The 16,730-nt window shown below is 42.2% G+C and overlaps 1 protein-coding gene across 2 annotated transcripts in view; it reads right to left on the minus strand.

The window, feature by feature from the left end:
• The window catches only part of LOC149201111 (uncharacterized), a 144,531-nt gene extending 128,534 nt beyond the window's left edge, over positions 1-15,997 (minus strand). Inside the window, exon 1 of one of the 2 annotated variants that reach the window (XM_089402872.1) lies at positions 15,600-15,997. In XM_089402872.1, coding sequence (XP_089258998.1) covers positions 15,600-15,813 — 214 coding nt within the window. In that variant the 5' untranslated portion in view covers positions 15,814-15,997. The remainder of the gene's footprint in view (positions 1-15,599) is intronic. The other variant, XM_089402874.1, reaches the window with a different exon arrangement.
• Between the last annotated feature and the right edge of the window lie 733 nt (positions 15,998-16,730).

Consider the following 16,730-nt stretch of genomic DNA (forward strand, 5'->3'; position numbering starts at 1 on the left):
CTGAGATTAGTCCTTAGACTAATCCGAACTGATCTTTGCATCCGAACACCTGTAGCCTTTGATACCCGAAACCTTCAAAGATATAGACACGAACTTTCCTCTGTTGTTACCTATCTGAAACCACAGTGATATACCTTATTGTCGTTACTTGTCCGAATTTTGAACAATGACTTGACATCCGAACTTCTCCATAGTAATGGATCACCAAAACAAGGAATCCACACTTTTATATTAACTTTGTTCACCGAAATCTCAGAGTGATGCGAAGTCTGTCCAGTTTGTTTATATGAGAAGCCTAGCCTCCTATATATAGTTGTTCGACCATATATTAAGCCGACACAAGTTATTTTCTTCATACTGCAAGACGACATCAATTCACGAGGATTGTGCTTGTCTTTTGGAGAGCTTTCTAGGCGCTATATTGACTCATATACATTTTACATACGCTCAAGAAGAGCTCTTCATATTTGACATTAATTCTTTGACCTTAATGACAAATCCTAAGGCTCTCAATGGGAGCCATCTAAAATAAAATCACTTGCTCATGAAACCCATTAAGCAAGGCTTACAAAAATAATTTTATTTCCTTTATTACATCATTTACAAAAATCACAATTACATGTCATTATGAAGACCGAACCTAGTTACACTTTTCAACACTCCCTCTTAACTAGGGAGGTATTCATAATGGTACTTGGTCATTATCAATCTGAAGAATTTCTCATATGAAGAATTTGGATTTGTAACTCATTTGTACAGCATCATATCAACCAACATTGTTATATAGCAAGGCCTTGACTAACAACTCTATCTCTTCACAAGATCAGAGCACAATGCTGGCGAGACCAATGATTTATAGACATACTCATCATTATCTCTCTAGGAACATACCCCACCCGGGTTCACTCAGGATATGCTCCATAAGGACTATTCTTTTCTTGGACTCCCCAGTCCCAAAAGAATATCGGTCCTCCATGACTACTCTTTCATGGGATGCCCTATCTCATCCCCTAAGAGCATCGGATGCCAAATGATTACACAATCCTCCATTTTGTCTTCCCAAGTGAAGATCAGAACAACATGTCTATCACTCCTTTTTATACCAGGAGGTTTTATTCCATTAAAGGAATGTACTCATTCCTATCACAGAGGAATGTACCTAAGCTTCCAGCTTAGGAATTTCCAAGTTTCTTCCAAGTAAGAAACTTCTTCTCAGGCTCCCTCTTAACCAGGGACCTATCGCAACTCTTCATGTGGAGATCCTAAAACAATCAGCTGCATGAAGAGATCCTTTCTTCTATGTCATAAATTTCTTTTTTGTCAAGGAGTCTTCATCTTTGGGAACTTCTACATAGGGCACAGATCATCCATCACTTTATTCATGAGTTATTCATGTCTTCCAACTCATCAAAAAGTGATCCATCAGATTTTCCATCTGGATTTGAATTATGTCATTCTGCTTTCATGCCATATGCTCAGAGGGACATTACATCCTTCTATATGGTCTGTTTGGAGGTCATTCACAGATCTTCCCTTTGACAGTCCTACATAAGCCCAACCAGATGTTAGTTCCAAAAAAATCAATGAACAATTCAAATTAGAATTACCTTTGTGATGATCTTTCACCATGACATCTTCCTGTAAGTATTAGCATCCTGCATGCAGATTGACACATCTCCCATAGATATTCAGTGTCAAGGGTCTCTATCTTTTTCCGACTTCCATCAAAGTCTTCACATCCTTCCAAAAGATCTTCTAGTCAAATCTTCTTGGACTTCGGATGTTGAATGTATTCTACCTTCATTGCATATTATCATGATCCCATCTTATCTTTTCACACACTTCATTCCCAGGGGCTTCCAATCAGAGTTCCTCAATCGTAGTCAACCACCTAATACTTCATTGGAGGACATATTATGTTGATTTAATCTAGTGTGACTCATGCCTTACGACATTCTTTCATAAGAGGAGATTCATATCCTTTGATCATGCTTCTAAAAATAGAAGTAGTGATCCCTGTTACCTACAACCATACAAAATGACTTTATAATATTAAATACAAGCATACATACCTTATTTATCTTTAGGTCATCTAGGCTTCTTTCAGCAGCTTCCTTGATTGAAAAGATCTTCAACCCCTTGATCTGCTTCATCTCTCATATCATCATATCAACATCCCATGAACTCCACAAGTTGGAGTTTCTGATGAAACACTTGCTTCCTCTCTAGATTGGTGAATCCTTCAATGAGGATTCCATCTCGCATATTCTTATTCAGCAGATGTTTCCCTTTTAAATTAATGTATGATGAGACTTGACCTGGATGACTTCTTCCTTCGATCTTTCAATGTGGTCACCAAGAGTTATATCCTTCAAAGTTGACTATCAGACAACTTCATGTTTCCTATAATGATGTCATGAGCCCTTGTTTCTAATGCTTCCATGATGCCACAATGCATCTTATTATTTATTATAGCCATATCCCATAACATAAGATTTAGAAGTTATGTCAAGCCCCTTTGAGAGGGAGACTATCTCAGACATAGCAGAGATTTCTTACTTCCTTTTTTCTTGGACTTCTTCTTTTCAGCTTCCTCCACTTCTTCGGCGATATGGGCTTCTTCTCTTCTCCTAATATTGTCCCTTTAAGACAATCTTTTTTGTAATGTCCATAGTCTTTACATCCATAGCAATGAATCTCAGCGATGCTCTTCTTTCTTTTCTAAGGCTCAGAATTTTCCAAACTTCCTTTCCTTCCAGCAAATGTTTGAGTCCTTAACCTTCAATACTTTTGCCCTCAACTTGTCTTCTTCTATCTTGCATAGAAATCACAAGTTGTCGAATGAGGTAACATTCTTATCCCCATGGATATCAATTCAAAGAAAGACCCAGTTGAGACTAGAGTGCAAGGGCAGTGTACTGTCAGGGGTATTATTTACTGGAGTGTAAATATCATGCATGCATCAGAGATTGATCCTGTTGTCACCTTCTCAAAAGAGAGTTCCAGTTGTGCCAAGAGGGCAAAAGAATAGAGATGTTTGGAGCTAGCCTCCAATCCATAGAAGCACTCAAAGCCAAATCAGGCACCATCCAATGGACAGTGCTCGGAACTAGCTTTCCAACGGCATATGGAACTCCCCAAATGGACTCCAGAATCAAAAGTTGGAGCAGCTTGAAAGTTACCCTTGAAAACCAGAAAGCAAAGGAAAATGTTTAAGTTTAACCTTAGATCTCACAAATCGGAGTGTTCTAAAGCAGAAGCAGAGGAGCGCATTGGCAATCAGAAATCAACAATCGTTGATATCGGCGATCGGAGATCTGGGGCGCATCGGCTTATCAATGATCGGAGGTCCGGGAGCATATCGCAAATCGCATATCGAAAGTCCCTGGCAACAATGAGGCAAGCGGAGCAAAGAGAAAACTAGTGGTGTCACCGCTCACCGATATCGGAGATCGGAGGTTCCAACAACCCGCATATCAGCAATCAACGAATTGGCGCACCGGCAAGGTAACAACTCTAAAAATGTTGCGCAATGGAGAAGTTTTGATATAGTGTAAAATCACCAGGAGGGCCGAAAACATTTTAACAAAGGATTTTCGTGAAAAACCAAGTATCAACGAGCATTTTCTCTCTCCTTCAGGGCGGCACATGGCAGAACACTATTAGATCCGATAAAGACACAGGGTAGCTGACGTCAGTCATCATGACATGGCAATACGAAGGACACATGGCATGTTGATTTGGCATTTTCAGGGTTCTATGGGGGCATATCCAGGTGACACGTGTCACCACTCACAAGGTGACACGTGGCAAAGGATGACGTCATCTTGCAGATCAACAGTCAGAGGATGAGGAAAATCATTATATCAAGTTTAAACTTTCGATTTAAAAACTCCGATTGAAGGGCTCCGATAAGGGGGCTAGCCAATGGTCATAGGGAAGAGCGAAGAACCAAGAGCTAAGCAGGACAAACAATCCCGCATATCGGCGATCGCAAGTATCAAAAGGTACAAACAGAGACGATATTATGAGATTTCTGATTGCGATATCTCGGGTGGGCCTAATTGGCGTTCGGCGATCGCAAGTGTCAAAAGGAGCAAACAAATGCGATATTATGAAATTGTTGATTGCGATATCCCGGGTGGTCCAAACCGCATCGCACATCAAAGACCACAATGTTGGGGAGTAGGCACCAAAGACGAGCATTAGAAACCCCCGGTATGCGGGATTCTATGTAACAAAGGAAAAAAGACCCCAAAAGGGGGGTCCAGAGGCCCTAGCGCCCGAGGACTAAGCACCTGGTCATAGCCCCCGGTCACATGAAGCAAAAGGGGCTAAGGTGGATCGGAATTCCCCATCCCGTATGGACTTTTAATGGGAAATCCTGATGCGATAGCTCCGCGACAAGGTAATGCAGGACTTTAAAGGCGTGGTGGGTCGGCAGCTGAGGCATTTAAGAGAGGAGATGGAGCATTCAAAAAATCGGCATGGGCTGACCCTGTAAGGCCCCTTGTGACATGAAACCGGGGTCGACACTAACAGAGTAAATGAAGACATGGAAGCTCGGGAGGACTTGATGATCCAGCATGGTGCTCCATGCAGGGGGAAGACGAAGTACCGCCTCAGGTGACCTCTGCTTCTGTACTATGGCATGAAACCGATAGTTGACCACTCCCAGCTTTGAAGAATGAATGATTCGAGTAGTAAAGGCAAGCAACAACCTGAAGCAAAGGCGATCACAGGGATGGGCATGGAGATATTTTGTTGGCGTTTTCATATGATTGTTGACTTGTTTTGTTATCCTATAATGTGTCGCCATTTAATGAGGCAATTAATCTTTTTTAATCGTTTTTTGGGCCACAGGGCCATCCGAGGCCGAGACAGTTAGTCGATCTGACAGCTGAGGCTCGACTGAGATATTTTGTTGTAATTACTGTTCAATGCTCCCCTCTCCAGATAAATAGTGGGAAGCAATACTTCACAAAGGTTCCGGATCCTAAAGAAAGAACTACATGTTATTTTCGAGACGGTATGGCTTTATGATATGCATCTTTCAGAATATTAAGGAAATGGTGGTGATTCCTCCTTGGAGTACTACAGTATGTTACCCCTCTGTTAAATTCCATTATGTTCATGTTTCCTCTCTGATTTCAGATAATCGTAGCTGCTAGAAATGTTTCATACATTCTTACAGATTCATTTGTATTGACTTGTTAATGCATGTGCCTGTATGGATCTTCGAGATTATATCTTTAAAATTGCGCTCCATGAATCATCGCACCCAATCCTCTTTCATCCATTGTCTGCCTGTAACTTAGATAAGTGTAGAATTCTTGATCCCTCAAGCTCTATGTGATGAGTGTAGAATTCTTGACGCTTCAAGCTCTATGTGATGAGTTATTCTATCTCCTTATCTTCTCTCATTGCTCTGCCAAAGCTTATTGAACTGTAGGTCCTCGAACTACTCGGCCTCCACTAATTTATACATATATTTCTGTGAGTTGTATATGTGAAGTACCAAAAATGCATGGCTTATGCCTTTAGATGAATGAACCAACCCATGTTGGTTAATATATATATATAAAGACATGTACAAAAACTTGGAGATTCTTTGAAGGCAATCTCTTATGATATACTAGCTTCTTTTCCAAGGGGTTTTTTCTGGAAGGTCTTACTAGTCTCTTTCCCAAGGCTCGCGTCATTGGTTGAACTTTCCATTGAATGAGCTACCTTGCCTCACTTCAAACCTATCATAGAAACATCTATCACATGTGAGTAATACTAGGATTCCTCCCATCAGTGAAAATCCGAGAAGAGTTGGGGACTTAGGTTGTGGTGACAGTGGGTCTTTGTCGCATGTGTTGTTGTGCCCTCTAGCTTTTGCCTCTTCACAAGGCCTACTAGTTTATGCAACAACAAGACTAGCTCACACTCTCTTATAGCGGAAAAGAATTCAATGTGTGATGATGATAAAATGAAAAGAGTAAAGAAGCCCTGATTACAAGTTTAAGTGTTCCACAAGATAGAGGTTACAAGCCAACCTCGTAGCTCAAAAACCTAACAAAAGATGCCATAAATGCCCACACGTGTGGGAGAAAGACGTCCTCAAGCATGATGTCATCCTCTAAATGAGCTCTAAATGCCACAAGTAAGTGTCATGTAGGCTAATGAGTGGTCCATACACCAAGATGTAGCTCCTAGATCATGGGCATGCCTCCATACCAAGACATCATAGCCATGGTGTCCAACGTCACCCTCCAAAGGGCGAGAGAGGTGACTTTGCACTCTCTCACGCAAGCATTGGAGCTTAAAGGTGATGTGCAAGTCCTCCCTTGTCATCACAAGTATGACCATCTATCACAAGTGAGTAACACTTGGATTCCTCCCGTCAATGAAAATCTGAGAAGAGTTGGGGACGTAGGTTGTGGTGATAGTGGGCATTTGTCCCATGTTTTGTTGTGCCCTCTAGCTTTTGCCTCTTCACAAGGCCTACTAGTTTGTGTAGCAACAAGACTAGCTCACACTCTCTTATAGCGGAAAAGAATTCAATGTGTGATTATGATAAAATGAAAAGAGTAAAGAAGCCATGATTACAAGTTTAAGTGTTCCACAAGATAGAGGTTATAAGCCAACCTCGTAGCTCAAAAACTAACAAAAGATGCCATAAATGCCCACACGTGTGGGAGAAAGACATCCTCGAGCATGAGTCATCCTCTAATGCTTTTTCTTTTGGCGTGTAGCTGATTTGATTTGATGCTTCTCATGATTGGTGCTAAATTTTTATATGTTTCATTTTCATTTGATGTAGGATTTGCAGTCATAGTACCCGGGATATCGCTTCCACCACTGATCTTTTCACCCACAGACCAACTGGTGAGTTCAGGGGCATCCTGTATTAAGGGCTAAATTAGCTAAAGGTATGGGACATAATTATTATGGAGAGCCCGCTTGGCCCAATGATCTTTCATATATTTTTCCAGTAAGTATAATCGATAAGTGAATTACGTTCTATACGGAAAGATACCAATTTTATCAAAATGATGAATAGAATATGACCTAGCTCTAAATGTCACACGTAAGTGTCATGTAGGCTAATGAGTGCTCCATACTCCAAGATGTAGCTCCTAGATCATGGGCATGCCTCCAAAGTGCCTCCATACCAAGACATCATAGCCATGGTGTCCAACGTCACCCTCCAAAGGGCGAGAGAGGTGACTTGGCACTCTCTCACACAAGCATTGGGGCTTAAAGGTGATGTGTAAGCCCTCCCTTGTCATCACAAGTATGACCATCATCATCTAGGCTCTGGAACAAATGATGCCCATCAAACAGTGTCAAGGCCATCCCAAGGGCATCCTAGGTCCACTAGGCACATCATCAATATCTCCAACACCAAGCTTCATGGGCTCAACATTTCAGCATTTGGGGGTACCTTGGAGTGTCAAGCATCATGTGGGGTCATCAAGTAGCCCAATGCTCTGCTCTAGATACGCAATGTTGCAGCAACAAGGTCATACTCTCTAGAGTCTAGAATGGATAAAACGACCTCTGCAATGTTGCTGAGAAAGTAGGGCAATCATCTCAAGAGGCCTTTGTTTTTGTGATGAAAACCACCTGACAAAACCCTCTTAAGATCAAGTGAAAATCAACAATCGTTAGGTACAATAACCATAGATGCATTATAGTGGACCATACCTAATGTTGAGGGCACAATAATACTTCACACAAAGCTCACCTTCAAATATCTAACTAGATTGAGTCTCATAAACAATTTATGTCATTATGTTAGGGATGGTTAGATGGATAACCCCTATTAGATGTTTCCAGCCCGAAAGGGGAAGTGACAGGTCTCAAGTTAGCCCATCAATCCATAGGTGTGTATAAAATGGTGGCAATGGAGTGGGAATGACTTCAGGGAAGGGTGCCATAGCCAAGTGACTAGCTAATGGTGGTACAAATATCTTGAGTGTATAGATGTAAGGAGGGAGCAATCGCAGAGGCATGAGTTACCCATTTCCTCAACTTGTACTCTAGAGTGGACTTCTCACTTGTGTGGCATGTAAGGGCTCATGTAGGTTGCTTGTAAGGGCTTAGGCCCACATAGTATTGTTTTTTTTTTTTTACAAGAACGGTTATAGGATTTCATTAACTGCTTGGCTAAAGGCCACCCATTCGGTTACAAAAGGAGGAGCAATTTTCAGCATGCCTTTCTACCAAGAGGGAAATGGCGCTTGCTCTTATCAGCTTCCTCTTTTTACAATTGTTAAAGTGCACTTTTGTTGCTAATTGTCCGAGCTGAAAGATACAAACGAACTGATGTAAAAGAAAGCAGTAAAACATGGCTCTTTACGGGATAGGTGCCCATAGAATTTCCTTATTTTTGAGAATAGTTCCAGCCTCTAAGTGTACTGCTTTGTTTGCCTCAATGTCTGCTGCTTTATTATTTGTTCTCAATACATGAAAATAATTCAGATGTAGGGACTTTGACATGCTTTTGATCTTTGTAATTAATCTTGCTAGCTGCAGATCTGCTGGGTTGGAGTTGGTCGCCACTGCTCTTATGATTACTTGGGAGTCTCCAAAGACATTTGCCTCCCGAATTCCCAGCTCTTTGAGGAAGTTTACACCTTGGAAGAGGGCCAACGCCTCAGCTTGTATGCTAGAGGAATGGCCTAATCCCCAAGCGAAATTGTGTGGAGATGTGTTGTCTGGCATATTAATGTGTCCACCAGCACCGGCCTTTCCTGGATTCCCTTTTGCTGCCCCATCAAAGAATAGGGAGGGAATTGGTTGATTGGACAGCCATTCCTGAAAATCATCTTCATTTTTCCTAATTTGCCAATCTTCGAGAATCGGAGGAGAGCTTCTTGGCTTGTGAAAATTAAACTTAAGGACAGATCCCAGGTCTCTGTCTTGCTGGCTGAGATTTGAGTCATCTCCTTTGTCTTCCAGCCACTCGGTTAGCTGGCATTTCACTGAGTTGGCTACTATTCTATGGTCCTGATCCTTGCTCCGGAATATCCCCCTGTTCCTTTCCAACCAAACATGCCAACTAATGAATTTTGGCAGTGCACTCCAAGCTGTCCTGACCGTTTTGTTTTTTGGTTGTGCGCCTGGATATCTAGCCATCCAGCCCGTGAACAAATCCTGAACAGAAGTAGGAAAAATGAAATCATAATTCCAAGGATCCAGCAGCTCCTGCCAAATAGAGATTGTAAATTTGCATTCGATCATGAGGTGGAGGGCAATTTCTGAGTTCTCCTTGCAAAGAATGCATCTGGAAGGCCTATTGATGCCTCTTTTCTGGAGTCTGTCCTCAGTGACGATTTTTTGGTGGCGAAAATCCAACAGAAATGATCTATTTTAGGAATTGAGGGGAATTCCATATGCCTACCCAAGGGGCAGGGGTGGGAGGCACGTGGGGACGTTCAAGACACTTAGAGTATCCCTGAGAGACTGTATATCCTGCCCGGTTTTTTACCCAACCTCTCACGTCCTGCCTGCGCGCGTGGATAGGGGCCAGCCCATGTAAGAGGTTGTTGGGCGATGCCAACTCAGGTTGCAAGGCGATGGGCACAGGGAGGTGTTTCCATCTCGCCCAGGTATCCTCCGTCCACATCGATAGGTCCCACAGGGTGTGGACGTTTGCTGCAACTAGCCAGTTCTTTAACTTTGTAAAATCTCTCAATTCTTCCAGCGGAGGTCGATCCAGAATTTTGTCACTCCACAGCTGAATTCGTTTGCCATTTCCAGGAATCCAGTGATAGTAGTTTTTTATCATCGGACCAATTCTATTAATGAACGTGCTGAAAGGAGTTCTGAGTTGGTTTTTAGGCTAATCCAAACATCTAAGCCTCATTCCTCTGAAATATTTTCTCCACAATGCAATCTGTACCCAGTTTGGATTAGGAGCAATGATTTTCCAAATTAATTTGGCTCCCATGGCTAGATTTTGAGCTCTGAGGTCTTTAAAATTCAATCCCCCTTCAAAAATTGGTTTGGTGACTATTTCCCAATTGATTAGGGAAAATCTCTTGTCATTTTGTTTGCCTCCTTTCCAGAAGAATTGCCTGATTAGTTCCTCCATCTTTTTGATGATTCCCACAGGTGCTAGGAGGACAGAGAATTTGAAAATCGAAAGACTGCTGAGAACTGCCTTGATGAGCACTGCTTTGCTTTGCCTGCGATGTTGAGCCAAGAGGATCCCCAGGCTTGCATCTTTGCTTTGAATTTGTCTAACTGAGGTGACCAGTCTTTGCTTGATGCCCTCTTGTTGAAGATTGGCAGACCAAGATATTTGAATGAGGACCAAGTAGTGGAGGCTGCAAATCCAAGGCATCTGGCTATGGAGTTTGCAGTAGAAGCAGGGATGTTCCAACAGTATATCTGACATTTACCCTTGTTTAACACGCTGCCTAAGACCTTACAGAAGTCGTCCAGAACTACTTTGGATTTAATAGTTGAATGCTGTGTAGCAGCTCCTAGCAGTAGAGTATCATCGGCAAAGAGGGCCTGATTGATGCATTTCACCCCTCTTGCAATGCACAGGCCAGCAATGTCCTGTTCTTGTTGCTTTTTATTCAGATAGAAACTGAGAACAGAAGCCTGAATGACGAATAGGGGAGGTGAAAGAGGACACCCCTGCCTCAGCCCTCTAGAGGCTTTGAAGAATTCAGCGGCCCTTCCATTCACCAGAGGGGCAATCCAAGGCTCCGATATGCAAGCTTTTATCCACTTTATGAGGCTTTGCCCGAATCCCAATTTATACATTACATCAAACAAAAACCTATGTCTAACACGGTCAAAGGCATTAGCTAGATCTAATTTAATAACCATACCTTTTTCCTTTCGGTGTTGGCTGGAATGGATTGCCTCTTGCACCAGCACGAAGTTGTCCACCAGCTGCCTGCCCTGAATGAATCCACCTTGATTGTCCGGAATGATTTTAGGGAGAAATCTTTTCAGCTTGTTTGCTATCACTTTGGTGATCACTTTGTACCCAATATTATATAATGAAATTGGGCGAAATCTATTGAAAGAGTTTGCACCTTTTTCCTTGGGGATGAGGGTGAGAAATGCCAAATTTGTGCAGCCCCCAATCTTCTGACAGTCCTGGGATTTCTGAATCATTTTGAGGAATTCCTTCTCAACTATCTGCCAACAGGTTTGTAAAAATCTCGGCGTGAAACCGTCCGGTCCCGGAGCTTTATCGAGATCCACTGCAAAGAGGGCCTCCTTGATTTCCTTATGCGTGATTTTGCTTTCTAGGACCTGATTCATCTTGGGAGTGATGAGACTAGGGACAGCATCCAGCAAGCTATCATTTTGCTCAGCTCCTATTTTTCCCTGTACAGCTTCTCAAAATGATCTGAGGCTGCCTTTTTTATGCTTGCAAAGTCCTTCAGAACGTAGTTTCCTTCTTTTATTTCGATGATGGAGTTCCGTCCTTTCCTAGCTTGTGCTTGTTTATGAAAGAAAGAGGAGTTTCTGTCGCCAGATTTGAGCCAAAGACTTCTAGACTTGAGCCTCCAGTACTCCTCTTCTGCCAGGCATGCCTTATGGAAATTTTGCTGAAGCTTGGCCTCCTTTTCCAATTCCTCTTTAGTGATTTCAATCGTTTCAAGATGGAGATGCTGGCTTTCTAGATCGATTTGAGATTTTTTCCTTTCCGCAGCAAGGTTGGGCAAGGTCTTAGCCCAATTTTTTAGCATGACTTTAACTCTTTTGAGTTTTTCCTCCCACACAAATAAGGCGGATCCCTTGACTGGGTCCTTCCAGTAGTCTCTGACCTTGGCCATAAAGTCTACCTCTTTGATCCTGAGAGAGCTGAACCTGAATGGAATAGGCCCCAGATCCTTGGGGGTCAGTAGTTCCAAGCTAATAGGCTTGTGATCTGATATGCTGCTGTGAAGGATGTGCGATCTAGCTTCTAATCCTAGAAGCGGGAAGGAACTTTCCACCAAAAATCTGTCCAGTCTTGCAGCTATGTGACCCGGGCCAACCCTCTTGTTTGAACACGTGTACTTGCCAGTAGTCGGCTTAATGTCTATCAAATCCCAATCCTGCATGAGATCTTCCACTGATTCTCTTGCCGGATCTCTGACAATACTGCCTCCTCTTTTTTCTGACGAGAGGAGGGTGAGGTTGAGGTCTCCGGCTATGATAATGTTCTCCAAATTTTCCAGATCTGCCAAGTTTTTGATGGAGTCCCAACATAGTTTCTTTTCACCTGCATTGTTAGGAGCATATACATTGACCAAACTAATAGTTTCCTTAGATTCTAAGTGCTGCAATTTTAACAAAATCCAATGAGTGTTCAGGGACACAGAGATTAGAGAGAACTTATTTGGATTCCAGAGCGACCCAAGTCCTCCCGATGCTCCACGGGTAGAGGTTGCATGCGCTCCGTCTTTTTTCCAAAACTTTCTGTTTGCTTGGAGGAAGGCTGAATCCTCCAATTTAGTCTCCTGGATGAGAAGAATGTCCAGGACTTCCAGTCTTATTAGACTATTCATTGCTTCTTCCTTAGCTTTGGAGCCCATTCCCCTACAATTCCAGGAGACTATCTTCATCATTTACTTTTGTTGTGATGAGCTCCTTTGGAGCTCTGGGTTTGGATCCTCTTCATCTTCGGGGTTTTTGCTAGGAGTTTCTCTAGCGTTGGCTAGCTGCCCTGAAGCTTGTCTTTGTATGTTTCTTGATCTCTTTTTTCCTTTGTTGACATTCGTCCTCTTGTGGATCTTCTGGGGGTAGACTGCGAATCCCCTATTTCCCCTTCTTCCTCCGATTCCTCGGACTCTTGGGTTTCCTCCTCTTCTTCTGACATCTTCCCTTTGGATCCCTCTGGTACGCTTTTGGATTTAGGCGGAGAGACTTCTTTCGGAATTTCTGTCTCCTGCGTATTCATGATTTCAGATCCAAGGATCTCAAATTTGTTCCCTTGGCTTTCCATGGGTGGATGCTGAGCAGGGCCCGTTTGGGGGGCTCTAGCATTAACATTTGCATTCTTCCTGAAAGAAGTTTTGGGTCTTTTTGCCTGATTCCATCCTTCTTCCTTCCCTTTTTCCTCTACCCCTTTGGACGGGCAATCTCTAGCAAAGTGCCCGTAGACTTGACACTTCCGGCATTTGAACGGCAGTTGTTCATAGTCCAGCTTCTGAACAGGCGTCCAAGGACCTACCCTTATTTTGATGGCTTCTGGTAATCCGACCTCCAGATCTACCTCCACACAAATTCTAGCGCAATCGTACTGATCCTTGCTATTGGCCTTGTCTATAAATTTCCCAAGAGTGTTTCCGATATGCTTCAGAGAGTCCCAGTTCCAACAGTGAACGGGGAGATTGGGGAGCCTTACCCATACCGGGACCGCAAAGGGCACATCCACCGCCGAATCAAAGTCTAGCGTCCATTTACTTAAGTACAGCCCTTGAGGACCCATGAAGTAGGGCCCATTTCTGAAAATGAGATCCTTGTCCTCTTTTTCTGAGAATTCAAATAGGAAGTATCCTCTTCCGAGGAAGTAAGATGTTACCTTGTTCTTGATCAGCGGAGCCCAGTTTCTAGCAACCCAGTTCTCTGTTGATTTCGGGGAGGGCCAGAGACCTGTAAACTGACCTACCAGTGCACGATCCGCCAGAGATAATGCTACTTGAATTGGGCCTTCAGGAGGAAGGGCGATCTCGGGGATATCTTCTAGTCTTTTCACGAACTTGGCAGCTTCCACAACTTTCTTCTTGGGCAGAGAGGCCAGCAAGGATCTGAAGGCCTCAGCGGCGGAAGGCGGAGAAGGGGAGGAAGACCCCTGGGGGGAGCCGGCTCCTCCATGGAGGGCCAGCAGATCAAACCCTAGCCCACTGTAGCCAGTAGATTGAGCCCTCGACGGAACGGCCCGCAAGGATCGAAGAATGCAGATAGCGGGTGCGCGCAGCCTTCAAATTCTGCGGGGTGCGGATCTCGCAAGAAATAGAGCCGAGCGAGCGCGCGCAGCAGGAAGCAGAGCCGTCAATAATTAGGCCCACATAGTATTGTTGCCCCCCCCTTACCTTTCACATAAATATAGAAAGGAGATAGTTTTTCCATAACATATTCATTCACTCACATTATGACTAAGATAAGAAAGCACTCTCTTGCTCTCTCTCTCTCCCTCTCTCTTCACTTGTACATGTATTTTCTCTTTCTCTTGATGCGCTAGGATTTCTTGGTCTTCTTTGAGTTTCTTGGAGCATCTCAAAGTTCTAGGGCTAGGGTTTATCCTTTGGAGATTGGAGATAAGAGTTTTACGAAAAAACCCTAAGGTGGATTTGTGAAGAAGAAGAGAAGAGGACATCTTGCATCGAAGGTTGTGTTGGAGAGATTCCTGCACTTCGATTTTCTTGGTTGAGCTAGGGTTTGTTGATTTACCATAGCTAGGGCTTTTTGGATAGTTGGAGTTTTTGTACTAGCATTGAGAGAAGATTATGACATGTACTTGCACTTCATCTTGAGCTTATATATGAAGTTTTCAACTGTGAACAACTTGTGTCGTTTTCAAATTTGAATTTCAGCTATACATGTTCTTTATGCTTTGCTATTTACAGTCATTTATGTCTTGCTGATTGGACATAAACAAAAAGACAGATTGTTACGTGATTTGACATCTAAAGAAGAATATAAGGGGTTGATTCTACATTTGTTATACTGCTGTAGAAGTGCATTTTTAGATCTGATTATTGGTTGATAAGTTGTCCTAAAAGGAGCTAAAACTTATCTCTTTGTTTGGTATTTTTTCTCATTGAATCACCAAGAAGTTTGCAGTTGTTTGAAGTGAATTATTGTGCTAGTTCTACTGCTGTTTTATAACCTAATTTACAGCCGTCCTAAACGCTCAAAATCTAGGGCTAAAATCTGGGAAACCTTCTAGGAAGAAAGCGAAATTTCAGCTTTGCATTAATTTTGGTGCATGAAATTTCCACGCTTAGATTGATGATCAAAGGTAATTTTACTAGTTCATGTAGCATTTGAGCCATATTATCGACGCTTGTGTTGGCCAACCTTGTGGCCACCATTTTTTCTTTAATGATGCTCTGCCTGTACATATCTACGAACTTCAATAGTTCAAAAACGAAGATCATAGGACGAAGAAATGCTTTGAGATTTCTAGTCAGTAGTTAATCCTATTGCCTTGATCCTAACACCAAGTGATTTATTAATGTTGGTTGAAAAGATGAATCGGGTTAGTCAGGACTCAGTGGGTGGTAAGATTGCGAATTGCATGTGTTACAAGTAAATACCGTAAATTCCCATGTGATTTCTACAGCGTTTGATCTTCTTGGCTATGAACCTTTGTTAAACCGAGATGGGCCCAAGGAACCATGGCTAAAGTGTAATGCAGCCCAGGAACCCGTGTTACTTCATGATGAGGACCAAGAAGGGCAAATTGCCTCGGAAATTATGGTTAGGCCATATTGAACGCGAACTATACTGAGAAATCCAATGAGAAGTGCGAGGATTGGCTAACTGGCACACATGTAAAATCAAATTGTAATCAGAGAAACCGTAATAAGCAGTGCACTGCTTATGCAGTTTTCAGATTTTTGTAAAAGCGTAGAAAGAAATATTACCTATTGCACCAACAGTGATCTGCCATGAAAGCTCTGAGGAGATGGGTTCAGCCACTGACACTGCTTCATTCACTATTGAAGCTCTGGCTGTGGACACTTTTCTGGTTGGTGGGCATGTGCCTAGCAAAGACTTCTCTCTGAACCTTAAACGACTTTTTGAGCTGTTTTCGAAATCAATGGCAGAAATCAGAGGGTTTGAGATTTTATGCTCCATCTTCGCCTCCCATTTGAAATTGTGAAAGACTTCCCCTTCATTTTATTGCTGCAGTGCATAGTGCTGTAATGTTCTCGACCATAAAATTTCATTCAATTTCTGATTGCTAGCCACATCAGTAAAATGTGGTCTACACTTGGCCGTTTATATATTCAATACAATTCTTCACTGATTTTCAATTTCAAATATCGATTTCGCAATGCACATAGAAACTCAAGTATTTCGGGATATTTTCATCAAACGCTTTTCTATTTTGAGCTTTCTAATTTATTAATTTAACGCACTTGCATTCATGTGGTCATTTCCATGTTAATGATTTTGAGGTTTTGATTTATTATAATTGCAAAATGGATTTTATATTGTTTTTTATTTTGGTTAAAAAGTTTTTACTTTCAATTAGTTTTTTAAGTTTATTAAAATTTTGAAAATATTTTCAATTAGTTTTTTTATTTTCAATTAATTTTTTAAATTTATTAAAATTTTGAAAAAATAAATATTACACTGAATAAATGGTTTAGTGAGTCATCTTTGCTCCTAATTTCATGTCTCATTTTCTTTTTTTTGTTGTGGTGTCTTTCTTATATCAGAGTTGTAGTCTTCCGCGGAGTTGTGGAGTCTATGCGAATTTTTGGGATTCTTTCTTTGCCATGGGCACCTTGTTTCAAGGTCTTTTGCTCGGGGTTCCTTGTATTGTTGGTCAGTTTCTTTCACTATCGTCGACTTTGGCTTTTTGTTGGTGTGTCGAGGTTTATTCGGCTTGGTGGACAACGTTGGTCATTCTGGGCCTTGTAGCCCGATTTTTTCTTTGTTCCTCGGTTTGGTGCTTTTGCTGCTTTTGGGTTGTTCGACCCTACATTTTGTGGCTAATTTCTGGGTTTTATTGCAGGTCGTAGTTTCTTACATCACTCAGTCGGTCT

This window comes from Pinus tabuliformis, chromosome 2_1 (assembly GCF_031772625.1).
Source record: "Pinus tabuliformis cultivar Carrire ecotype Pingquan chromosome 2_1, CPIR1, whole genome shotgun sequence".
Taxonomy (NCBI): domain Eukaryota; kingdom Viridiplantae; phylum Streptophyta; class Pinopsida; order Pinales; family Pinaceae; genus Pinus; species Pinus tabuliformis.